This window comes from Trachemys scripta, chromosome 17 (assembly GCF_013100865.1).
Source record: "Trachemys scripta elegans isolate TJP31775 chromosome 17, CAS_Tse_1.0, whole genome shotgun sequence".
In the NCBI taxonomy this organism is placed as follows: domain Eukaryota; kingdom Metazoa; phylum Chordata; order Testudines; family Emydidae; genus Trachemys; species Trachemys scripta.
Genome location: NC_048314.1, coordinates 9,844,316 through 9,871,342, shown reverse-complemented (window position 1 = coordinate 9,871,342; position 27,027 = coordinate 9,844,316). Strand labels below are relative to the sequence as shown.

At 42.2% G+C, this 27,027-nt stretch overlaps 1 protein-coding gene across 1 annotated transcript in view; it reads right to left on the bottom strand.

Annotated features, from left to right (window-relative positions):
• Positions 1 to 27,027, bottom strand: part of PAPPA (pappalysin 1) — a 229,378-nt gene that overhangs the window by 124,025 nt on the left and 78,326 nt on the right. The window contains exons 6-7 of the mRNA XM_034793713.1: positions 20,110 to 20,231; positions 11,275 to 11,782 (exon numbers count right to left, since the gene is read on the bottom strand). Of these exons, the coding sequence (XP_034649604.1) occupies positions 11,275 to 11,782; positions 20,110 to 20,231 (630 nt within the window). The remainder of the gene's footprint in view (positions 1 to 11,274; positions 11,783 to 20,109; positions 20,232 to 27,027) is intronic.

The following is a 27,027-nucleotide window of genomic DNA, read 5'->3' as shown; positions in this document are numbered from 1 at the left end:
AACGTGCTTTTGTATACTGGCAACAATGACACCCATGAATACAAGATTAAAGATAGACAACTATGGTACAGTTTGCGGATGATACGAAGGTGGGAGGCGTTGCCAATTCGGAGGAGGATAGGGATATTCTGCAGGGAGACTTGAATGAGCTTGTGAATTGGAGTATCAGAAATAGGATGAAATTTAATAGTGAAAAGTGTAAGGTGATGCATTTAGGGATGACTAACAACAATTTTAGTTACAAGCTGGGGACGCACTGGTTAGAAGTAACGGAAGAGGAGAAGGACCTAGGGGTCCTTGTAGACCGCAGGATGACTATGAGTCGACAATGTGACGTGGCGGTGAAAAAAGCCAATGCGGTCTTGGGATGCATTAGGCGAGGTATATCTAGTAGGGATAAGGAGGTGCTGCTTCCGTTGTATAAGGCTCTGGTGAGACCTCATTTGGAGTACTGTGTGCAGTTCTGGTCTCCCATGTTTAAAAAAGATGAACTCAAACTGGAACGGGTGCAGAGAAGGGCCACTAGGATGATCAGAGGAATGGAAAGCCTGTCGTATGAAAGGAGACTAGAGGAGCTCGGGTTGTTTAGTCTGACAAAACGAAGGCTGAGGGGGGATATGATTGCTCTCTTTAAATATATCAGAGGGATAAATACAAGGGAGGGAGAGGAATTATTCCAGCTTAGTACTAATGTGGACACGAGAACGAATGGATATAAACTGGCCGTGGGGAAGTTCAGGCTTGAAATTAGACGAAGGTTTCTGACCGTCAGAGGGGTGAAATATTGGAACGGCCTTCCGAGGGAAACGGTGGGGGCGAGGGACCTGTCTGGTTTTAAGATTAAGTTAGATAAGTTTATGGAGGGAATGGTTTAATAGTAAAACATATTAGCAAAGGAATACCAAGCAATGGCAGGTAAATAGTATAATGGCTAACAGGGGTCAGGCTGGAGACTCTTGCCTACATGCTCGGGGTCTTACTGATCACCATATTTGGGGTTGGGAAGGAATTTTCCTCCAGGGTAGATTGGCTGAGGCCCTGGAGGTTTTTCGCCTTCCTCCTCAGCATGGGGCAGGGATCGCTAGCAGGAGGATTCTCTGCCAATTGAAGTCACTAAAACACAGGATTTGGGGACTTCAACAGCAGAGTCAAGGGAAGGGGTAGGGACGTTTTGTGGCCTGCAGCATGCAGGGGGTCAGACCAGATGATCATAATGGTCCCTTCTGACCTTAAAGTCTATGAGTCTATGAGTCAGTTACACTGGCATAAATCCGGAGTAACTCCACGTATTTCAGTAAACCTTACTCCAGATTTACACTGGTGTAACAAAAAAAGAGTATGAGCCAACGAGTTCAATTTCCAACCTAGGTTAAAATGTCCATTCTACACTTAGTGCTCAGATCAGCACATAGGTTTCTATAATAGGTAACTGGTGCTGTTCTGGGTGGTCAAAACGCAGTAATGCGCACGTTAATATAGCAACCTAACGCTGAAAATTGAGCCCCATGTACATTTCTAGCAGATAACTTGGACATTAAACCACTGAAACTTTTTCTTTAAATAGACCATTTTCTTCCTTCGTGCAAACGCATGAGGTTTTAAAGTAGCAAACTTATATATATGCAACTGATTAACTCCAGCAGACTTTGATATAATCGTACAAGTATTTGCCCTGGTACCAATTTAAAACACAGTAGCAAATTTAATAAAAAACAAAGTTTGTAGCCAAGGTCACAAAGATATTTCTTGTTTGTTTTTTTCAACAAACTTTTTAACACTGATGGACAATTTTTAAGTTTATTGGTGAAACAAAATAAGATTTTTTCTTTAGAAGATGACAAGCTCCTTCTGAAGCTTCTTAATCAGATCAAGTTACAAATTCCAGGATAAAGTAACTGTTACAGGTCCAAAGTCTTAGATGGGAGTTTGTGCCCAAGAGGCTGTTTGATGGAAGTATATAGGTTAAGGGGCTCAGCACCTGTTGGTTATTAAAGAAGCAGGGAGGGGGTGGGGGGAATCTGTTTTGTTTGTTTCCTGAGCACGGTTTCAGGTGATGTTCATTTGAGGCATGAGAGCTTCTCAATTAGAACAGCTCCCTGTGAAGTTCTGTCTCAGCAATTTCAGAGAGAGGGGTTTGTTAGGAGTTGACCCAGCACCAAGGACTCTGAAAGCTAATATGTATCAGGATGCATCTTCAGTTGGTATAAACCAGCCGGGGATCTGGCAAATAATCAGCCACCCAACTACAGTGTGTCAGTTTGAAATGGGAGCAAACCAACTGGGAGGCAGGTTGGAGCTTGGAAGGGCCATCATCAGCAAGTCACTGCTGAACCTTTGCCTTGATCCATAATTTTGAGATATTAAGGCCAGGATGGGTGGCCAGCATTTTATTACTCACACTTTTAATGATGTTTCCATTTCTTTCCCGTGCCCAAAGCATTCCACTGACAAGATTGCTACCAGTGTTTTAACTTGATTTTGACAACTACGCTACCTAGGAAACGCCTGATTCAGACCCTATTAATTTAAATCAAAAAAGGCTCTTAACAGAAATGATGGAGACCCAGTGAATGGTCTGCAGGCTCTACCAGGCAGGACTCAGCATACTGATGGTTCAGCTGCAGATTGGTTTTGAAGTTCAATTAGTTTTAAGATCAGTCCTGCACCACTGAGCATGTCCCTGGGAGGAAGGTCCCTCCAGGGTTGAGGTCATTAGCAAGGCAGAGTCTTTGAATCCAGACGTGACCTCTAGGATTTCCTTTCAACAATCCCAAGCCAAGGCCTCGTTTTCAGAATTTAATACTCTAATGTTTCTGTGTAATCCTGAAGAGATGCAAAACACTCAGCGTGAGGAAACCGAGCCATGCGAGAGGATACGCTAGGGGACTGATCCAAAGGAGAGACTGTCCATTGATTTTCAGTGGGTTTTGGATCAAGACCTGGGTGTACATAGAGGTTTTGAGATTCCTCTTTTCTCAGTTAAACCACCTCTCTGCTATCCTGAACTTCTCTTCTTCTTAGGGAGAGTGGCACCAAAAAATCACAGAGACCTGAGTCCCTCCTTGGAGGATACTGCTTCCTAATAGCATATGGCTGATAATATGTGGGTGCTGTCATGCGTACACTATATCTGTGCTTGTTGTCAGTTGTGCAGGGAGATGATGTGTCTATTCCAAAGGAATATTCTGTCATGATTCCCTCTGTAGGGGCTCTGTGCCTTGGCTTAATCCACTTCAAATTATGACAAGTCCTATTAAGAGATCACTTGTGGTTCTTTAATGGTTTAATAACCAGATGGAACCTATTTCCACTGGCCTCTCTCTACCTAGCTAAAGTCCCATCATGAGCTAACTTCTTCTATTGTCATTACATTTGCAACTGGGCATACTTAAAAACAAGCACTGTGAACCAATGATCCAGTTTATTGTATTTAATTTAAGAGGCCAAGATTCTCAGTAATGGTTAATGATTTTGGATGCCCAGCTTGAGATACCCTAAAGAGGCCTGATTTTCAAAAGTGCTGAGCACTATGTCTCTGATAACCAAGCCCCTATTAGATGTCTCAAGTAGCTCCCCACCCCGTCAAAAACAGAACAAAACAATAACAACAAAAACCCAAAAACCCTGACTAGTCACTTTTAAAAACCTTGGCCACAAAGAACAGGATCAAGCCTGAGAGGTTAATTTTGCTCAGGGTGTCGTAGGCCCCTCTCTTTGTTCAGAATATTTGTAAGCCATTATATGCCTAAAAGGGTTTTCTACCGTCCCCACTGGTGTCCTATCCAAATGGGGTACTAAGGGCAGAGCAGTATTGCAATGCCAATCTAGTTCTGTTTTCAATCCCCATTTGATTTGACTCTGAGTTCCAACTTTAACAGAACACAGGAATGTCCACACTGGGTCAGATCAATGGCCCATCTAGCCCAGTATCCTGTCTTCTAACAATGGCCAGTGCCAGAGGCTTCAGAGGGAACGAACAGAACAGGGCAATTTATCAAGTGATTCATCCCCTGTTGTTCAGTCCTAGCTTCTGGCAGTCAAAGATTTAGGAATACCCAGAGCTTGGGTTTCCATTCCTGACCATCTTGGCGAACAGCCATTGATGGACCTATCCTCCATGAACGTATCTAATTTTGGTATTTTAATCCCACACAAAAGATATTAAAGATATAAAACTAAGTGCCCAGCAACTGATCAGGCCAATAGTTACAAAAGGAATAGCGAAAACTGGACTAGCTGATGCTGCTGATAAAAATGCAGGTAACATATTTCTGCCTCTCTTGTTGTATTCAAGGCTCAGTCCAAGTTTTACAAAGGAGTTATTTTTAAGTTGTTGCATAACATATGCCTGTCCAATATTTCTTTCCTCAATCAAGCAAAGAAAATGCATTTGTTATTCCTGGGAGATTCCTGGGGCTTCTTGCCTTATTTAGAAGCCCAAATAATAGGTACATAAGAAGGGAAACATCAGTGAACAGTAATTATCCATGAGTAACGTACAGCCTAATTCACTGCAGCTCTGAGACTGTTTCACCTGCAATAAATTATTTTGACTAATGGGAAAGGTCCCATTTAACCTTCATATCATCTTGCAGCTAAAAACCCTGTTGCTAGGTTGCCAGTTCAAATGCAACCATGGCTGGTCGTGACTGAAATCTGTCATCTTCAACTAATGTTTGCTTGGTGGCCAACATGGCTTGAGTTGGCGGTATCAGTTCACGTTCTAATGGAGATCTGTCCACAACTCAATAGTGGGCCACATTCTTGGACCTGCTATACGGCTCTGGCAGGGTATAGGGCTGCAAATCCATCTTAACGTACCTCCTGCATATTTTCTTTGCATAATGGCAACTCTCCATCACCGCTCCCAGCCCCTGGAGAAGCAAGTATCTCTAGGCAGAAAATAATCCTAGCCAGAGTGCTTCTGCATTCTACCTGAAGCTTCTCTAAGGTGAGGTTTACATCAGAGCTGGAGGTGTCATTCCCAGCTGAGGCAGATGTACTCATGCTAGTGCAGCTTGAGTTAGCATGTTAAAAATAGCTGATCAGGCTAGCCACCAAGTACATTCCCATACAAGGGCTTAGGTATGTATTCAGGCAGCTAGCCTGAACTGCTGCAGGTGCCATCATAACTACACTGATATTTTTGGTGTGCTAGCACATGTATTTCTACCCACGCTGGGAATTACACTTCCTAGTTGCAGTGTAGACATACCCTACGTTGAATCTGGGGCCAAAAAAGATCTTGGCTCTGTGTCAGGATCAGAGTGCTGCTAAGGCATAAACCCACCTTGGCTCTCCCATTCCTAATCTTACATCAAACCCAGATCAGCCAGCACAGAGAATCTGGAGCTGTGTGTTTTGTGAAGTGCCACACATAGCTATGGTGTTACGTAAGTAACCACAACAGGTAATAATCACAATCCATCACCATAGCTGGTGCTAATTGGCACCTTTGTGCAGATTTAACAGAAAAAACTGCCTACAGAGTGGAGAATGAATGTGCCCTCTTGCTTCTCCAGGTCAGGACTAGAACACTTTGGCAGGGGGTGGTACCGGGGAGGCTTGCAATGCCTATTCTGTAGGTGGTGGGAAGCAGATTTCATTCTCTTGCAAAAATAACCTGGCATTTTTTAACCAGTACTAAACTAATTAAAGAAAAGAAAAGAAAAGAAAAGAAAAGAATGTGGCTGCCAGCTGCCAGGTCTGATCAGCTAAATGGAGATGTATAATCCCTAGCAACAGCAGCAATATTAGCCTCTAACATTTGATTGTATGCTCTTTGAAGCAAGGACCTGGTTTACTTCTTCTGTAAAGTACCTAGCACACTATTGGAGGCTGTAAATAATAGCAACATACACTTCAGCTGTTAGTAGCATTGCATAAGTGACGGAAACACTCCGAAAGGAATGTTAAGGAGAATAGTAGAAAGGAAAAAAAAAGTGGATTTTCTCTTTTTGGTTTCTCTCTGCCAGGCACTTGGTGTGCTGCGTGTGGGTGAGCAATGGTACATATTCATACCTGGCATGTGAGAATAGAATTAGTCATCCTCCCTGCCCAGTCTAAGATGTATGTCAGAGGTGTGGGGGTGAGAAAAGAATTCCCCCCAGGGCCTGGTGGCAGTGATCTTACCGGCGCTTGAAGGTCTCTACTTCAGCCAGAGTCCTTTGTCTTGGACTAGCCGTCACATTCATGCTGGAGAGGAATCTGGAGCTGCTTTTGTCTCGCATGCTTTCAAGTGTTCTATGACACCTCTGGAAGCAAACTTAAACCAGCTTCCAAACCTCGGAAGTTTTACTAACAATTTGTACAGTTCCCCATAACTCACCTCAGGCTTCTTAACAAGAATACACAAGCAACGGATAGGAGTCCAGGTTTGTCAATGTGCAATTTGGACCAACAATCTCCCTCTTGCTCAAGTCATCTATATGCTGTCTTCTGATTAGTTGTGTCATACCCTTTTTCCCCCTCACATTATTTTCAACTGTATCATTGGCCTGATCCAAAGCCCATTGACCGTTGACGTCAATGAGCTTTGGATAGGGTCTTAATTGCTGAAGTCCTTTTCCAATACACCTCTACCTCGATAAAACACTGTCCTCGGGAGCCAAAAAATCTTACCGCATTATAGGTGAAACCGCATTATATCGAACTTGCTTTGATCCACCGGAGTGCACAGCCCCGCCCCCCTGGAGCACTGCTTTACCGCGTTCTATCCGAATTCGTGTTATATCGGGTAGCGTTATATCGAGGTAGAGGTGTAGCTGGCTTCACTGAAACTTTTGCTTGAGGACTGAATGACAACTGACGAAGGGAGATTCCAAGGCTTGGCCAAAAGAGAAAAAGCTTCAAGCACATTTAGTCCGTGTCTAGGTGGTTAACAGTCTCCAGCTTGCCGCAAAATGTAACATTATACCCACAATACAAATGATTTCTCCATCCAAAAACGTGGGGATGGGTGTGAGAGGCAGGATACAAAGTAAGGCTGTGATGAAGCTTGGGGGTCTGATTCTCTCCTTTGTGTCACTTCAGTTCTACACCAGCAAAGCCCCTCTGAAGACAATGGAGTTCCACCAGTGTCAAACTGGTATAATACAGCGAAGAATCAAGAGGGTTTTTGCTTTTTTTGTTTTTGCTACCACACACAAATCACGCCATGTCTACACGGCCTCTTACCATTTAAAACGAACAGGAACCAAAGCCCACATGCACCCTCTCCCCATCCTGGGCACTCCCGCATAGCCAGCTACAAGAGTTACATTTGTAGCTAAACCCTAACCGACTGATTGATAAAAAAATTAAACATGTTTCATGAACGACCTGTCATGTAGCTAAGGATAGAGCTAAACACTCTGTTCTGCAACATGAATGGCTGGCTCAGCACCAGTTTACATCACTGCCACATACAGACATAAAGGCAGGAGCCCAGGTTTCTAGGGACACTGTGAAATCCCTATTGTATCCCCTGTGGACTCATGTTCCTGTTTTATTATGGGATCTTTGGTGAGGGTCTGAATTTCTTCCCCATGGAGCCAAGTGCCACTGACTTCAATGGGAGTTACTCATGCCCCGTGGCGGGAAGACAGAGATCCCAGGATTTTAGTGTGTAATGGAATTCATAGGAACAATACAACCCAGCTGTGGACTCTTCAGCGACAGCTCAGTCTCTCCAGAGTTCCAGCACACACTGTACAGCTATAATACAAATGAGAACTTTGAACAGACCACCTCTGTCTGTGCAGAGGCTCTTTGCAGGCTGCCCACTGCCACCAATGCACAGGGAGAGCTGGCTCTCTGATGGCTTCTCTTCTCCAACATTTGTTCCTGATAAAAAGGCCGCACTCATGAAAAGGGGGAGACCAGTGGAGACTGCTGGGGCTATGAAACAGGACAAGTCTTTTGTGAGTGACAGCTACCCATTTTCTCGACATCTTGGAGAAAGCTTCCCATCCCAGGCGCTCTCTACTTAATAAACTCTCCCTAAAAATTCAAGGTTTTTGCTCCAGAACAAATGCTGAGATACTGATTACATGGCAGCTCTAACTGGGTCATCCGAAGAAGTGGGCTGTAGTCCACGAAAGCTTATGCTCTAATAAATTTGTTAGTTTCTAAGGTGCCACAAGTACTCCTGTTCTTCTTCTAACTGGGTCAGAGTACCTGGCGACAGCAGGGTTCAAAAGGCTTTGTGTTAACTGGTTTGATCATCCCTAATTATTTCTAGTGATCAGCCCGAATGAAAACCCCAGAGCTGAACCCCCATGAGTATTGGGGAACTTTGCAGGCCAGGCCCCTCTCTACTTATTCCTAGAGCTGGGAAGAACTCAGCATTTTCACACGGCAGCTGGTTTGACTACTTTATTTATTTATTTCCCCCCTCTTTTTGGTTTATAGTCGGTTCATAGCTGCTGAGTTTCACTTTGTGTAATGGATTCAAGCAAACCTGGACGTTCAAAGTCATCTGAAGCTATTGAGATTTGCCTGGTTTCTCTATAATCTGCAGGGATAAAGAGGCCATTCAGATCTCAGCCCCATCCTTTTGAAACGTTCCCTGATCTCAGCCTGCTTGCGCCGAGAGCTGGGATTCTATTTCAACTTGAGAGCAGGCAGGGTTGGGATGGGTCTGTGTTCCTTAATAAAAGGGTTGCATTACTCTAGCTATTTTCTCTCTCCTGTAAGAGCACCTAATGCTGACTAGGCAAGCGCTATCCATTAAGACTCTCTCCTTTCAGCTTAGGGAGATGTGCTCTCCACCAGCAGGAAGAGGGTTTGAGAAATTAATTTTCCTTTCATCACTGCCACACCTGGGGAAAAGATCTTGCTCAGAGATAACAGAACAAGCAAATATTTTCTTTAGGAAGAAAAGAGAAAACAGAGACCAAGGTCAGAGGAGGCAGGGGAAGAGACGTGCAACTTCCTCCACAATATTTTTATATACATGTGTGGATGCCACTCTAGTCAATATGGAAACATGCAAAAACAATGAGGAGGGGTAACTGGCCTGGGGTTTACAGAGAGACAGATGGGCTGCACTGTCAGCTGGTAGCAGGATTCTGAGTTCCACTCATACAGAGTCAAACACACAGGCAGAAGAGAATCTGGGCTGAGAGATATTTCAAAGCGATATTTTATGTACCTGTTTACATAGGGACATATTCTAGCTTCTCTTTCACGGGTGCCTTGGTGAGGGACCACCCGCAGCCCTCTCCTTTCTGCTTGGTGAGTAAAAAACACTCTGCACAGGCTGCTGATGGAAAGCTTATCCTGCTTCAGTCTAGCTCTTAACTGAGAATACAAAGGATTCTGCCATATGTCAGAAGAAGGAACCAATCTGAGTCTCCGCTTACACAATCTACCTAGGGATCTATTTGGCCCTTATCACTATAGTACCTGAGCTATTACCCACAGCCCACCTAGGAGATAGGGCAGTGATCTTGTCCCCATTTTACAGAGAGGGAGTTGAGGCACAAAGAGCCCATGGTAAAATTGGCAAAAGGCTCTAGGTGACATAGGAGTCTAAGTCCCATTTTCAAAAGGGACTCGTGAACGTAAGAGCCTAAGACACATTGACTTTCAGTGGCACTTAGGGGTCTAAGTCACTTTTAAAAATAGGACTTAGGCTTCTAAGTCACTTAGATACTTTTGAAAGTTTTATCCCTCATGATTTGTCCAAGGTCACAAAAGAACCTGGAGCAGAGCTGGGAGTTGAACTTAGGTGTCCTGAATCCCTGGACAGTGCCCTAATCACAAGACAATCCTCCTTCTCTCAAATCCAGGTAAGAGGACTATCAGATAGAGGTCTGAAAAATATTCAGAACAAAGTTTGATAGAACAGTGCTCAGAATTCAAAGGTTTTTCCCCCCACATTTCATTATGAACTCAGAATCGGGCCCATTTTGTGAAATTTGTGCTAAGGAATGCAGATGTTTCAAGCAAAACCAGTCCTTTTTTCCAACAAGAACGGGCCAGTTTTCAGGCAATGATGCTTTTGCAGCAAAAACCATGGGAAAATTCACAATTTCCCGTATTTCCAATAGGCCAATTGCCCTATTTACTGTACGTGCCAGCAACTACTGCAATTTAAAGCACCAGTCCAGGAAAATACTTTAGCGCATGCTTAACTTTAAGCATCTGAGGCATCCCAATTATGTACATTTTTTGGTTTTAATAATTAACCTGCATTCTCATGTGCTCAGAGACAATTTGCATTCTCTCAGTTGTACAATTGGGCTGCTAAAGTGGCAGTATCTTATAATTATTGGATTGTTAATTATTCTGTTTTATTATATTTGGAAACTCTTTAGAAAGCTGTAACGATGTGGTCTTCCTTGTTATTAGATATTAGTAGTAAGATTATCTTTTTTTAAATTAGCATGTGGTTTCCTTAGCAGCTGTGTTCCTTTTATCTGATGTTAATTTTCAAAAGGGCTTCATTGTGTTGCTAAAGGTGAGTGAATAATTACTAAAGAATACTTTTATTAAACAGTTTTGCTTTTTTCTGTTTGTGGAATGACTGTGAACAGAGCATGAATTACTTTGAAGTTATTACACTATTTTTTTTTTACTTTTGTTTAAGTTCTGCATAGCTGATTGGCCTCATAAAAGTCACATGGCAATGTTTATGCTCCCTGATTGGATAAACATAACTCTTCTAATCAGGCTTTAAGCTAAAACCCAGTGTGAAATTCACCTATGTACAGAGAACTTGCAAAAGGTATATGTTTCATGTAAGTCCCATTCAAGTCTGCAAACATTGGTGCTAACAAAACTCAACTGCAGAAAGTGATTATAAGAGGGATGCAAATGTAGCTGAAATAAATTCATTAAAATGTAAACAAATATATGCACTTCCCTCTCTCCCACCCGCCTGCCACCTTCAGCTTTGGATGTTCCCAAGCAGAGCACTCCAAATGATTTCCCACCACAACACACATATTTCTTAGAAAAGATAGTCTTCTGAGTGTCACCATGCTAGTCCCAAAACCTTCTCTTGGGTTCTCTCACAAAGTTCAGAATTTGGATAAGTATTTGGTAGTCTGTGCGATAAAAAAAATATCTGAACTTCTTGTGTCTGCAAATCTAGGCTGGAAAGCCCATGAGGTCAGGCTGTCTCATGTGATTTTGGTACCTCCAGTTCCAGACATATACCCTGAGAGTACCCTTTCTTGTGGAGAGTCAGCCTTTCTAAGTATTTCAGAACCCTGCCATTCAGTGTAATTTTATGGGGAGAGACGTTTCCAAAACAATTTGTCCATCCTTCGGACTAGAGATACTTACCTGTCCACGAATCTCCTGCTGAGGTTTGAGATGACAAATGGAGAACCAGTCTGGAAGGGAGGGTCCCGGACCACTTTGTACTGGATGGGTCTACAGTCTGCACACAGCAGGCTCCGTGGGATGGAGCTCAGCATAGCCGCATCGATCTCCAGGTGCTCATCCAGGGTGTAGATCTGGATGCCGTACACTTCCTCGCCCACCTGTTTGGCATTCAGCTTGATGGTTAGAGGGACGTCGCAGAAGACGTTCTGGGGCCCCAGAGAGATGTTCTTCCCGCTGATGGTCAGAAGCTTGATGTCATTCACTGCTCCGCTGGAGTCCCAATCCGTGGAGACAAATGTCACCCAGACTGTGAGGGACTCTGGGATCAAGGGGTAGCGGAACTCTAGCTCCAGATAGCAGCCCTGGGGCTCGGGACAGACTGGCGGTACTGTGTGCTGATGGACCCCTGAGTTGGGACTCCAAGTCCTGACACTGGGTTTACAAGGTTGCTCTACATCAGGGTGACCTGAAGGAAAGGCAGAAGCAAAGGATGTTAGAGACTCTGGCTTAGCACAGTCTTCTGAAATACAAACCTACAGGCTACAACCAGAGCAGGCCACCTCCAGGCAGGGAGGTAAGGTATACATTTAGATGGACGGATGAAAGATAGGACTGAGAGACTGTGGAAGGAGGTAGAAGGCTACCTAGAACTGTACACCGCATTTCAGAAAGGTTTTCTGACACAGCAATTAGGGCGAGAAACGAGCTGTTTGGTAATCTGTCCTGTCCAACTGCTAATGCAAGATTGTTCCCTACTGTACAATATGAGTTGGATTCACCAGCACATCATGGCCAAGCAAAAGAACAACAAACACAGTTTAACTGGCTGGTTGAGCCCAGCTTAGGACTAACCTTTTGTCACCAGAGAGGCACAAAACAGCTGGAGGTGCCAGTAAACCTGGCCCCGTATTTTCAATCTACCACTGTGACTATTCCACAGTCTGAAAGAGCTCACAGCGGCAGATGATTCTTTCCAACAATCACCCTCAATTCTCGTTACTTTCATTTCACCCCATTGCTGCTAACTATACCCTCTTGGGGAATTTTATGCTATATTAGGAACAAAAAGAATCCTTACAATGCTATTGGTCCATAAGTGGATGGAAATGGAAGAATTATCAATAACAACACAGAAAAGGCGAAAATGTTCAATAAATACATTTATTCCATGTTTGGGGGGGGGGGAAATGAACAGCTGATGCACTCTCATCATATGATGATGATAATGTTCTGTCCATTCCACTAGTATCTCACGAGGATGTTAAACGACAGCTACTAAAGTTAGATATTTTTAAATCAGCAGATTCAGATAACTTACATCCAAGAGTTTTAAAAGAGTTGGCTGAGGAACTTACTGGACTGTTAATGTTGATTTTCAATAAGTTTTGGAACCCTAGGAAAATTCCGGAAGCCTAGAAGGAAGATAATGCTGTGCCAATATTTTAAAACAGTAAATGGGATGACCCGAGTAGTTAAGGGCCTGTCAGTATGACATCAAGCTGGGACAAGATAATGGAGTGGCTCATATGGGACTTGATTAAAGTATTAAAAGAGGGTAATATAATTAATGCCAATCAATGTGGGTATATGGAAAGTAGATCCTGTCAAACTAATTTGATTTTTTATAAGATTACAAGTTTTGTTGATAAAGGTAATAATGTTGCTGTAATATACATAGATTTTTATAAGGCATTTGACTTGGTACAGCATGACATTTTGGTTAAAAAACTAGAATGCTATAAAATGAACATGGCACGCATTAAATGGATTTAAAGCTGGCTAACTGATAGATCTCAAAATGTAACTGTAAACAGGAAATCCTCATCAACGTGGAATGTTTCTAGTGGGGTCCTGCAAGATTCTGTTCTTGGTTCTACATTCTTTAACATTTGTTATTAATGATGAAGTAAACAACAAATCACTGATAAATTTTGCAGACGACACAAAAATTGGGAGAGTGGCAAATAATAAAGAGGACAGGTCACTGATACAGACCAATTTGGATTTCTGGGTAAACTAGATGCATTTAAACAAGATGTATTTTAACATGGCTAAATCGAAACGTATACATCTACGAACAAAGAAAGTATGTCATACTTAGAGGATGCAGGGAACTCTATCCTGGAAAGCAGTGACTCTGAAAAGGATTTGAGGGTTGTGGTGGATAATCAGCTGAACATGAGCTCCCAGTGCGACACTGGATAAAAGGGCTAATGCGATCCTTGGATGCATAAACAGGAGGATCTTGAGTAGAAGAGAGGTGATTTCCCTCTGTGTTTAGCACGGGTATGACCACTGCTGGAACGCTGCATCTGTTTCTGGTGTCTTCCATTCAAAAAGAATGTTGAAAAACTAAAGGGACTCAGAGAAGAGCCAGGAATATGATTAAAAGATTCGAAAACCAGGCTTATGGTGACAGACTCAAGAGGCCCAATCAGTTTAGCTTAACAAAGAGAAGGTTAAGGGGTGACGCGATTACAACCTATAAGCACCTACATCGGGAATACATATTTAATACAGGGCTCTTCAGTCTAGCAGAAAACCCTATAACATGATCCAGTGGCTGGAAGCTGCAGTTGGACGAATTCAGACTGGAAACGAGGCATATTTTTTTTAACAGTGAGAGTGACGGGGAAGTTCTCTGGCTTGTGATAGACAGGAGGTCAGACTAGATGGTCATAATGGTGCCTTCTGGCCTAGGAATCGATGAATCACTTTCAAATAATCACTTTCTCTCCAAAGAACACAAAGAAAAAATAAAGTGCGTTTGATGACTCTGAAGGGCAGCTACATTGTGCTGGTAAGAGGTTGACGTGTTCACAGGGGCTCTTTAGGTGAAATTCACTACTGATGCGGTGTCATGGAAGCCCAGGTTTTTGGACGGAAGTGGTGCATAGACCTTGTGTTGGCTCTGTGCTGGGTGAATTTCACCCATTGTGACGAAATGACGAGAAAATGTACTCTTAAATTTCTCACCACTGGCTCTGCTCTACAACACAGGAGGTATTACTAAAAGCTAATGAAAGCCACAATGCTTGCTGGGCTCCCAAATAGTTGGTAACATTACAATCTGGCATGAAATCATGTACTGAAAGATCCAGAGAGGTCGGATGGGTGGAACAGTTGGTAACAGAATCCAGTGCGAGCTATAAATTCCCTCTTCCTTCCCAAATAACCACACGGAGAGGGAGTCAGCTGGACAGAGAGACAACAAAGCAGAGGAGAGAAGGAAGGGAAAGTAAAGACAAAGAGAGAGAGCGCACAGCTGAATGTAATAGAGGAAGAAAAGAAGGGAAACAAAGCATTGGTCAAACACAATTAAGAGAGGACATGAGTGTTAATTTAAAAAGAAAATGCCAATGTGTGAGTTTTTCTCATGGTCTGCGATCCACTGAAGTGTTAGAAATATGCTTTGTTATTCATTATTTATTTCCCTGACGGTTGGCTGGTAGGAAAGACACTCCAGTTCAGTCAAAAGGAGTCCAGATGCAGAATGATTTCCCTACAGCAAGTGCAGTCCTGGCAGAGGGCCAAACAGTGACACCCTTTCCCCATTATCCCCCTCCACACGGACCCTTTCTATCCCTCACACATTTCACTGTGCAGCGGGAATGCCACTTACCTCAGGCATGGAAAGAGACCCAAGCTCAAGCAGCAGTGACATATTTTGAAGGAAGCGAGGGCTCTGTTTCAAGCTCTGTGCTATTTATTTAGTTAGCTCTCCCTTTCTTACTATTCCAACAGGGCAACTGCTGAACCACCCCATTCCCCCCCGCCACCCCCCACCCCATTCCTGCTAGGCTTACAAGTATTGAGTGTTTGACCAATCTGATGTCAAGTATCAGGGAGTAGCCGTGTTAGTCTGTATCTACAAAAACAACAAGGAGTCTGGTGGCACCTTAAAGACCACCAGACTCCTTGTTGTTTTTGACCAATCTGAGTAGCAAATAATCCATCCAGCTCAGTTCATCTCAGAACATTTGCTGCGGTGTGTATGCGCGGTCAGGTCCAACGGTTACGTTGTCTCTGGTACACTGAGCCCCTGACAGCACCCCGAAGAAAACGTTTTGCCCACAGATCCCCAAGGACTTTCGACGGGGGAGGGTAAGTGCTATCATTGCCATCTGGCAAATGGGGAAATTGAGGCACAGAGTGGTTTGGGGCCAGGCCCAGGTTTTCAAAGGTGGCCCGTGGCTTTGGCTTCCTGTTTGTGGGTGCCCAAACTGATACATGTCGGGCAGGATTTTCGGTGGTATGGTGCACCCACGGCTCACTTTGGCTTCACTGGGAATTGCTAGCACTCAGTGCCTCTGGAAATCAGGCTTGAGGTGGGGCTCTTTTAAAACGGCCACGCAGTGCATGAGTGACAGAACCGGGAGTAGAACCCAGGGTTCCAAAAGCCAGCGTCCCATCCACTGTCTTTCCTCCATTCACCTTCCCTCCTTCTTTCCCCCTTTCTTATCACAGGTTTTCAAATCCCCTAGAGTGCTGCACGGCAGACTCCTCTGGCACAAATGAGAGACATCCTCAGAAAGGGTGGAATCCACCCCTGCCAGCACAATGCCTGTGCAACACTTACACAGCCAATGGGCTCACTCACCCACAGGGGTGAATTTCACTCCAACTGCAGAGACTTTAATACCGGACATTTATCCATACTAAGCAACAGCAGTTCTGACTAGCTACACTGAATACTTGGCCATGGCCCTGCATAGACTGAAAGCCTGAGCAAACTACAGACATTACAACTTTAAAGAATTTCAAGAAGCTCAATTTATTTAGCTTAACAAAGAGAAGGTTAAGGGATCATTTGATCACAGTTTGTAAGTACTTACACGGGGAACAAATATTTGATAATGGGCTCTTCAGTCTAGCACAGGGGTAGGCAACTTATGGCATGTGTGCTGAAGGCGGCACGCGAGCTGATTTTAGTGGCACTCACACTGCCCAGGTCCTGACTACCGGTCCGGGGGGAGGGGGGGGAGCTCTGCATTTTAATTTAATTTTAAATGAAGCTTCTTACACATTTTAAAAACCTTATTTACTTTACATACAACAATAGTTTAGTTATATATTATAGACTTATAGAAAGAGACCTTCTAAAAACATTAAAATGTATGACTGGCACGTGAAACCTTAAATGAGAGTGAATAAATGAAGACTTGGCACACCACTTCTGAAAGGTTGCCGACCCCTGGTCTAGCAGATAAAGGTATAACACGATCCAATGGCTTGAAGTTGAAACTAGACAAATTCAGGCTGGAATAAGGTGTACATTTTTAACAGTGATTGTAATTCACCACCAGAATAACCTACCAAGATTCATGGTGAATTCTCCATTACTGACAATTTTAAAATCAAGACTGGATGCTTTTTTTTTTAAAAAAGATTCTTTTGGGGAAGTTCTAGGGCCTGCGTTATGCCGGAGATTAGACAAGATGATCACAGTGGTCTCTTCTGGCCTTGGAATGTATGAATTTATGATTAATCAGACACTGTGTGTTGAGCTTGGATAAAAGTTTATATTTAATTGTGGAGAGTCTGAAAAGTCCTACTCCACACACCTTTGGGTTTCTACAGCAGGGTGACTATGGCAAAAGGAAAAAGTACCAAATGGATGGCAGCACTTTTAAAAATTTTTGCTTCGTGCCCCTTTTATGTTCGTCTATTGCAAATATGCCAGTAAATGAGTTAATTGGCAGGAATGATCACAGCAATGTCAGACCCTAGGCAAGCAGTGCAGAACGGACACGAAGAGTGCATTTGGGATTTGCAAGCATGAGTGACCACACTAAACTCTGATTCACTGAATTGCGCGCATTCATTTAGGGCAAAGAGACATACCATGTGACCTATGTGTCCAATTAAGACAGCTCAAATCTGAATATGGAATGAACTGCTCTTGAGCAATGTATTTGGCCATTGCCAGAGGCAGGGTACTGGATTGTTCAGTGGTCTGATCCACCATGGCTGGTCCATGTTCCCAGACTTCCCTTAATCAGTATGACACAGGCAGCTACAACCTACCCTTGACTGACGAAAAGAACTTAAGGTTCGAAATTTCACCAATTGGGTTCATTGTAGCTTTTGATCCAGGTGAGAACTGTGGTTCCCTGGGAAGCTGGAAGAGTACCACAAAGTATTCCCCAGGAATATTGGCTCAAACTTTAAAATGAGCTTGTTTTGACCACATTTTTTCCTCTTTTAGGGCTGCTTTCCATGACCATTCAAGCAGTGGAGTGTTTACACCCATGAATCATTGCAGAAAGTGATTTTTAAGCTTGTTGACTACTTGCAGATAGACAATTAACAAAATCAGGTAATGATCTAACTCGGCTATTTGCAACTAAGACCAAGTGCGCAAACACGAACACACACAGTTACCATATGCCAGTCACTGGGTGGTGATGATGGAAAATTACAGACCAGCAAATGCCATCCACTTGGTATATCTTATATATGGGAGAGGACATGGATGATTAACACATCAGCAGGACACTGTTTCCAAAACCCCTCGCTATAGCTATGGCCCAACTGCAATTGAATGAGCTAGATAAGGATCTGACTGTACTTTTCATAGCTAAGAATATGCAGGCACACACGCTGTGACAAGAGGAAATTAAATGTAAACTCTGCAGCCCGCTAATAATATCTTCGAGTCGCCTATTTTTTCTAGCAATATTGCCTCTGGCTAGGCCCGTGTGATCCAGAAGGAAAAGGTGGTTTCAAATTAGCACTAGTTGGAGAAATTTCGACAGAACCACATATTCCGATGCATTGTGCGGGTCTGTCAAAATCAATATGCTTTGCAGAATGGAGTTGATTTCACCAGAATTTTATTTTGGAAGAAAACTGGGACGGGGAGTGAGTTTTAACAATGTTGAAACATTTCGATCTTTTGTTTTGAAATGACATTGTTTAAACGTTGTTTATCTTTTGTATTATCTTTATGATATATTATAAAAGGTATAGATAACATCAACATGTAAACAAAATGAATAGAAACAAAATGGATTGACTGAGACCCAAAACTAATTTTGGGGGGAGAATTTTCCTTTGTGGAGAATTTAGAATTTTTCTATTTTCGGTCCGATTCTGAATAAAGCCAGAGTTTGAAATCTCAAAATCCTTTGTGAAATGAGACTTGCATCCTCTATACAGCTCTATTTCAAATGATCCAAAATTCTCTAATCCTGCTTCTCTGCTCCCTTACCCTGAAAGCTACAAAGCCCCATTGGCTTCTTCATGCCTCCTCTAGATTATAGTAGTTATAAGTCAACAAGTCAAGGAACAGAAATAATAGCATGGAATTTCTACCACCAATCACAATACATGTTTTAACTTATGAGTATCATCCATCCACTGTTGGTGATTAAAACACAGACTTAAAACATGTGAACAATCTGTCAGGTGAACTTCAATGGGGGATGCATTTGAGAGCACTGACATCTGCTTGTGGACATTCAACGGACAGAAAAAAAAAAAAAGGCTAGATACACCGAATAAGTTATTCAATGTGAATTATTCACCCAATCTATTTTTTGTCTCTCACGCTCTTTAAGGAGACCAAAACCTTTGACGGCTGCTCGCCCATTTCTGATTCCCTGATCATCTTGATGAGATGAAACCAACAATGGGTCACAGCTTCTTACGGAAAACCAGTTCAATTTCTACCAAGCTCAGAAAAAAAACATTTCATACCATGATTTGTGTCTCAATTGCAGTGCTTGTAAAATATCCAGCTTAATATCTAAATCTAAAACTGGAATAATCAGTGCTTGGACAAACATCTACTTCATATGGATGAAAAGGGGGAAAGGAAATATATAGCAAGGATTCCTGATGAAAAAGTTTTTCTTCTAAACTATGAAAAAGGTTCTGTAGTCCCCAGAAATCAATGAAGGATCCTATATGAAGATATACTAGGAAGGTGGATTATAAAGATCTCGGGCCCAATTCTCCATTGTCTTAAATCAGTTCTACCCTGGTATAACTCCATTGAAATGGACAGGGCTACCGCATATAAACTGGGTGTAACTGAGTGGGGAATCAACTCTCCCAAGCTTTTCCTCACCTTGTTGAGCTAAAAATGCATAACCAGCAGGCAAACGTTTAAACTCGTGCTGTGTTGTTGGATTTTTTTTTAATTTCTTGGCATTAATTGTTATGCAGGACTATTCACGGTAACACCCCATAAGTCAGCACTTGCCATTTGTGATACATTGAAATTAATCAATCAATTCATTAATTAATCAAGGAACTGATTTGGCCTCCCTTATTCCTGCTGCTGAGTACTTTGCTCTGCAAGTAGTCCCCACTGCTTTCAATGAGGTTACTCCTGGCCTAAGGTACTACTCAATGCAAGTAAAGGTGGTCGAATCTGCGTCTCAATAAATAAAATGAAATATTGTATTTTTGTGGGTTGGAGTAAACAGGCCTCTCTGCCTTTCACTTCACATTACAAATCAGATTAGTCACGGTTTCTTGGCACAGTTCTGCTCTCAGAAATTCATGCTCAGCTCCCACTGACTTAAATGGGAGCTGCACAGGTATGTCTGAGCACACAGATTTCAGCTAATGAGCTATGCCCTGGCGGAAGCTGGGCCTGTGTGCTTATCTGCCCTTTATTTTCGTTCATGCCACATGAAAAGACAACCAGTGTTAAGCTTTTCTCTTCCTCATTTTGCCCCTTTCTCCCTCTCTGTTCTTCTCCCTTCTTTCCCATCTCTAGTGTTTCCCCCCACCCCCCACCTTTTCCCTTCCGTAGCAGAGCCATCCCTCCCTCCGACTTACCTTCTGCTTCCCGTGGACTCCAGTGCCCAGATGGATCACATGGCATTGGTGAAGAGGCACCGAAGGCATATTGCACCAGGACTCTTCCTTCTGTACACAGATCGCATGCTGATCCCACTTCTCTAGGAAGCCAGGAAAACAGGAGAACACATCAACTTAGTAAAGCTGAAAGAGCTGCTTCTCCTACAATACTAAAAGCCACAAGATTTAGAATTCAATTCCACTTAACCCCCTTTTCTTAGGGCATTGGCAAACAGCACTTTGCAGCATGACCTTCTGTAGGGTTCAGCTAATAGCCTGTGAAGACTGCATCTGTGTTTTTAAAACGAGTACAGAATATGAAATGACAGCAACTTGTAAAGCCGTGCTGGGTTATTTATTTTTTCTTCGCTACAACTGGATCAAACTCCGATGAAAGAAAACCCTGTCTAGTTGTTAAAGCAGAGAAATAAGCAGCAGGAAAGTTCAGTTCCATTCCTGGCTCTGTCATAGACTACATCCATGACATTAGGTAAGGCACTTCTTCGGCTGCAAATTCCCCATCTGTAAAATATGGTTAATAACAGCTACCTGAATTAGGTTCTGTGAGCAAAGCTGGTAGAGTATGGGAAAAAAACAAACAACAAACCAACCTCACTGATTCACAAATATTTTTACTAAAAAATGCACAGGGCCAGAACCTCAATGGGTGTAAATTGGCTTCAATAAAACTATACTGATTCGCACCAGCTGAAGATCTGGCCTGCCCAGCAGTTTGCAATGCCTCTGGGTCTTATTCATTTGGAAGTATTTTTGAACAGTGTTTGCAGATCATGAAGGTATCACAAATTTTGGCACCAACAGATTATCCATTCAAAGATGTGGCATAGAGAGATTACATTTATAGAGTTTGTGGACGATACCAAGCTCAGAGGGACTGCGAGGTCGGAGGGTAGGATTAAAATTCAAAATGATCTGGACAACCCGGACAAATGGTTGAATCCAAATAGGATGAAATTCAATAAGGACAAATGCAAAGTACTCCAGTTAGGAAGGAACAATACATTGTAAAAATACAAAATGGGAAATGCGTGCCTAAGAAGGAGTACTGTGGAAAGGGATCTGGTGCATCACAAGTTAAATGTAAGTCAATAGTGTGACACTGTTGCAAAAAAAGCAAACATCATTCTGGGATGTATTAGCAGGAGTGTTGAAAGCAAGACACGAGAAGTACTGGTAATTCTTCTGCTCTACTCCACGCTGATAAGGCCTCAGCTGCAGTAGTGTGTCCAGTTCTGGGTGCCACATTTCAGGAAAGATGTGGACAAATTGGAGAAAGTCCAAATGAGAGCAACAAAAATGATTACAGGTCTGGAACAGGGTTTCTCAACCTTTTTTGATACCAGGGACCAGTTTACTGCCTTCCTAATCTGTGTCAGGGAGATCTCAGGGACTGGTGCTGGTCCATGGACTGGTTGTTGAGAAACACTGGTCTAGAAAACATGACCTATGAGGGAAGATTGAAAAAAAAATGGGTTTTTTAGTCTTGAAAAGAGGAGACTGAGGGGAGACATGATTACAGTTTTCAAGTACATATAAGGTTGTTACAAGGAGGAGAGTGAACAATTGTTCTCATTAATCTCTGAGGATGGGACAAGAAGCAATGGGCTTAAATTGCAGCAAGGGAGGTTTAGGTTGGACATTAGGAAAAACTTCCAGACAGGGTAGTTAAGCACTGGAACAAATTCCCTAGGGAGGTTGTGGAATCTCTGTCACTGGAGGTTTTTAAGGTTTTTACCCACGAAAGCTTATGCCCAAATAAATCTGTTAGTCTTTAAGGTGCCACCAGACTCCTTGGAGGTTTTTAAGAGTGGGTTAGGCAAACACCTGTCAGAAACCATCGAGTTATTACCTTGAGTGCAGGGGACTGGACTCGATGAGCTACTGAGGTCCCTTCCAGTCCTACACTTCTATGATTCTATGATGTGTTACCTGCTTTCATCATTTGTGGGTCTTCCATTCAAAAAATGTTGACCACCCATTCAGGAAACAGAAGAATATCATGTGACTTTAAGTGACCAATTGCACAACACACCGGTGTAACTCTACTAAAGTATTTCATAGGACGTGTTAACTATTGAGTTAGTCATAGTTTGAGTAAATAATAGGGCTCAACTAATTAACATTTGTAAAATGCTTTAAGAGCCTAGGATGAAAGATACTAAGTAAGTGAAACACAGAATTATCATCATGCATTTCTTTTAGACCCTAATAGTAATTTGTTTATTAGACCCTAATAGCTAATAGTTCTCAGTCTCTCTACAAAGAAACTCCTACGCTAGCACTTGCTCCTGGAGGAACACAGGGCATGGAAAGCCAAGTTTCCACATTTAGGACTGCTTTTTACTCAAATGAGCAGCTATCGTTTCATCATAGGCTGTCATGGTGGAAAAAGCAATAGGCTTATAGGCAAACTTTTCCCTTTCACAGCAACGACGTGGAGGTAAGAGAAATCACAAGCAGCATCATGTGGGAAAGGCTGTGAGCAGATGTTCTCCTCTTACTTTTCCAAATTGGGAGCAAAACTCAGCCCGGGCATAACTCCATTGGCTAAAAAGGAGTGTTACACTAGGGATGAATCTTGGGTTAAAGCTTTCGGTTTGTCTAATCATGCACATGTGGGCACCCAAATCCTGTAAGCAGACATGGGCGTCAGAACTGATTAAGGGTTTGCTATTACAGGTTTGTGAATCTCCGAGCCAGATTCTCCACTACCCTGCAAATGAGGACAAAGTGGGTTTAAAATGTTACTATTTCAGAATGGCAATAATAATTTATACAGGTAGACTGGGTGTACATGCATACAGGGTAATGGAAATTCTAGCCCTCCGTGTTTTTGGAGAAACCAAGTATTGGGCACATTTCAGTGTATGAAGTTTATGGCATAGAGGTGATGTGCTCCCATAATTATACATTTCAGTGCAATGGATTCAGTAGCCTATACTGAGACAAACCTTATAGCAGCCTATTTAAGATGAATTTGCAACCAAACAGTGAACAGTGGAGAAATGCCATTCTCTCCTGCCATGGCTGGCTCCATCCAGATTAAAGTTTTGACGATAAAAACACCTATATATCTTACTTGGAGTTCAGAATCTCTTGCATGTCCTTGGAGACACTGAAACTTTCAAGGGTGATTAAAGCAGACAAACAAACAAACGCCCCCTCCCCCCAGTTATCTAGATCTAGAAATCGTGCTGCATGAAATACTGTATTGCAAAGAATGAGATATCATCAGCTCCATGGAAATTAATGCAGTTGCCTTGATTAAGAGTTGGAAGATCAGATGCACTCAGTGCGGTCTTGCCTAAGCAGGCCACACGACACAGCCCTGTAACAATAACTGTTTATATTCAAACTGTGCATATCAAGCAGTAGTCACATGAATGGACACTTGATAACAACAAGATTAAAATAGGTCTGAGACAGTCAGGAAATGAACAGGGTTTCTCTCTCCCCCTTTGTTTCCTCTTTTTTATTTTTATTATTAGTATTATTTTAAACACATATGTTTGACATCAGACGCTGGTAATGCTTTTATTCCAAGAGACAGGCCTTCTCTGCAGAATACATGGATCGCAGGTACTCCAGATCAGAGCTGTGTGAGTAACCCATTTTTCAGTTTGGGTTGACACAAAATCAATTTTTTTTCCAATTTTTTGGGGTGAAACAAAAAAGTGGGAAAAAAAAATGTTTCAGGTCAATTGAAATGTTTAGTTTGACCTAAAACTTTTTGTAAAAAATAAAATGGAAGTAAAATTCAACATTAAAAGTAATTTCAAATAAAAAACAAAATGTTTCCTTTTGAAAATATCAAAACTAAACATTTAGATTTTTTGGAGGTTTTTTTCCCCTTTCTTTTCTGGATAAAAAAATGGGCAAATTCAACACAATTCACAGCATGTTTTGGTTGACCTGAATATGTTTCATCCCAAAAATTTCGCATAGCTCTATACTAGACCCACATGACTGAGAGGCACTATTTACTCACAGATTTGAGTGTTAAAAGACTTAGGGGCTCAGTAACCTACTAGAATTTAGGGACAGGCATACAAATTTCACCCTAGCATGGCATACTAGCCCCACAGTACCTATGGAGTCATTTGATTGACTGAGTGTACCAATAGTGTAGGTATCTGGTATAACTATGTTTGCTGAGTGCACTGGCCATTTGTTATCAGTAAATAACCCTCTCCTCTCCACACACATTACAGAAAAATAAGAACACAGTGTCGCCAACTCAAAGCTTTCTAAAAATCACAGATCAAGGCCCCCAAAATAATTAGATTAATCCGTTTCTGGTTCTTTTTATTTTCCTTCTGTTTTTGAGCCTTTAGGGATCACATTTTCAAGCTTTTCTCTGCAACTACGAGGGACAGAAACATACCTTTTTTAAAATGAAAGCTAAGATTCTCATGTAATCACCTGACTCCAGAAGCTAGGCCTTTAAGAAAAACAATGACTATTGCAAGACTTGTGACAGAATCACAAGAGATGGCAATATGAATTTACACTCAAATTTATCCTAAAAGACACCTAGGGTACTTGGCCCTTGGTGTCATGCTTTGTGTCTCACCAAGCTTATGAGACCTAATGGCCTCCAATACAGCAGCATAACATGCCCTCTATTCTTTGATAATATATGGCTAGGTTTTATGGGCCTGAGTCTCATTTATACTGAGGCCACCTTATACTGCTCTAACGGTGGAAGGGGGACTTAAGGTGAGCATAAATTATATTTACGCTCACTTGAAGGCCCCTTTGCGCTGCCAAAGCAATGTAAAAGGGGCCTCAGTGGGCCCAAGGTACATAGCAGGAATGCTCTGCTCATTTCAGCAAAAGAAGCAAGATTTGGCCCAGGATTTATGCTGTGAGAAAAAAGCCCTTCATGACAGCCGTTTCCCACACAGATGAGACTATGACCAGCTTCACCTCCTAGTTCTCTTTCACTATGGCTCAGAACCTGCAAATGCTTACACATGCTCATCTTTGGTACTTAAAGTTAAGCATATTTGTAAGCAGGTGTAGGATTGGGCACAATTGTGTTTGGTTTACTCAACACATAAGAAGTAGTATTTACTTTTAAGAACAAAAAAGATTGTAGCTAAATCTATTTTTTAAAAAGGTCACAGAAACACTTCTCTTTATATTAGGGTGGAAAACTTTTAAAAGATGAAAAATTGGACCTAAGCTACTTGATAATGTCTCTTTAACTATCTATAGTAATATTGATCACATAAATGTCAAGCCCCAAGATATGAATTCTAAGAAATCAGTATTTATTTAATATATGATAACTTTGTTATGACTTTCTAGACTAACAGGCTATCCATTGTGTATCATTTAAGCACCAACGAGCTATGAGTTATTAAAAACATACTGATGAAGTTTAAGAAATATGCAATAGAGATATATTTTGTTACATAACAATTAATCCTGTATCAATATGTTTTTAACAGTCAGATGGTATTTATTTAACATACAATAACTTCCTTATGAAATCTAAATTAAATGCATATTGGGGAAGCTTAATTTACCCTTTTCATGATGAATATAGACTAAAACTGCCTGAGAATTCTCAATGATTCATATAAGATCCTATACATTTTCAGAAGTACATTGTCAAAGCAGTTTGTCTTGCTGCAAAACTACAATTAAAGTAATGGAGAGTTTACAAAACTACAAGCAAAATAAATATGAGCTAAAACCCTCTGGATCAGCTAGTGATCTGATCTGGTATGACATTTCCTGCATTACCATGCAGAAAGGGTGAAATTCACTCTCTTTGCACAGAGGGTCAGATCCATCCCTACACACCACTTATAGCCACAAAATAGAGTGTAAGTGAGTCTTAAATGGTGCACAGTTCTTGTACTGATGCTTTACCCAGGGGGGTTGGGAATTACATCCAGTGAATGCCCCATATTTCAAGGTGCTCTCCTTTAAATAAATATGAGTGTTGAGATAGATATTCATGTACTGATCTGCTTGTGTCTGGAATGCTGCACATTCAGTCTCATACACGGCTGATTGCATTGGTTCCAATGGGAGTTCAATAAAGTTTTCTCTTTTATTAAAAAAAAAAAATGGAAATTCAATGCAAACAAAGTAGGTTATTACAAAAGAATGGCCACATTGGGTCAGACCAATGGTCCATCTAGCCTAGTATCGTGTCTCTGACAGTGGCCAGTGCCAGATGCTTCAGAGGGAATGAACAGAACAGGTGATCCGTCTCCTGTTGTCCAGTCTCAGCATTTGGCATTGTATAAGACTGAGTCTGTAAACATGGGAGGAAGTTCAGTTAGGCTACCCATGACTACCACCACTCAGCCAATCTGCATATAAATATATTTTAATGGCATACACTTTGAGGCTACGTCTACACTACACACCACTTCTGTCAGTGGGTATTTGTAGCTACCCACCGCAGTGAAAAGCAAGCTGCGTCCACACTGCAGCCTGTAGCTACATGGGTCAGTGAAAGGCTCATCCTTTCCCCGCTGCCTCTTCCCCGCCAGAACCTTTTCCCACTGCTGGACTCTTTCCCTGCGGAGAAGAAGGGCTCTAGCAGCGAGGAGCTGACAGAACCTTCCCCCACTGCTGTAGCAGGAAGGTGCTGGCAGTGGGGAGCTGCCAAAGCTTTTCCCTGTTGCTGGTCTTTACCTGCAGCAGGGAAAGGCTCCAGCAGTGGGACGCTCCATGGCCAAAAATAGAAGTGTAGACAGGAAAGATGGCTTGGGCCAGTAGAGAGCTGTGGAGGCCTGAGTCACGCTTGCTGTAACTATGAACTGCCTGACTGTTACGTGTTGAAATGATCAGCCACGACATTGCACTAATCTTGGTTCTGTACTGACGACCTACAGCTAGCTGCATAGGCAC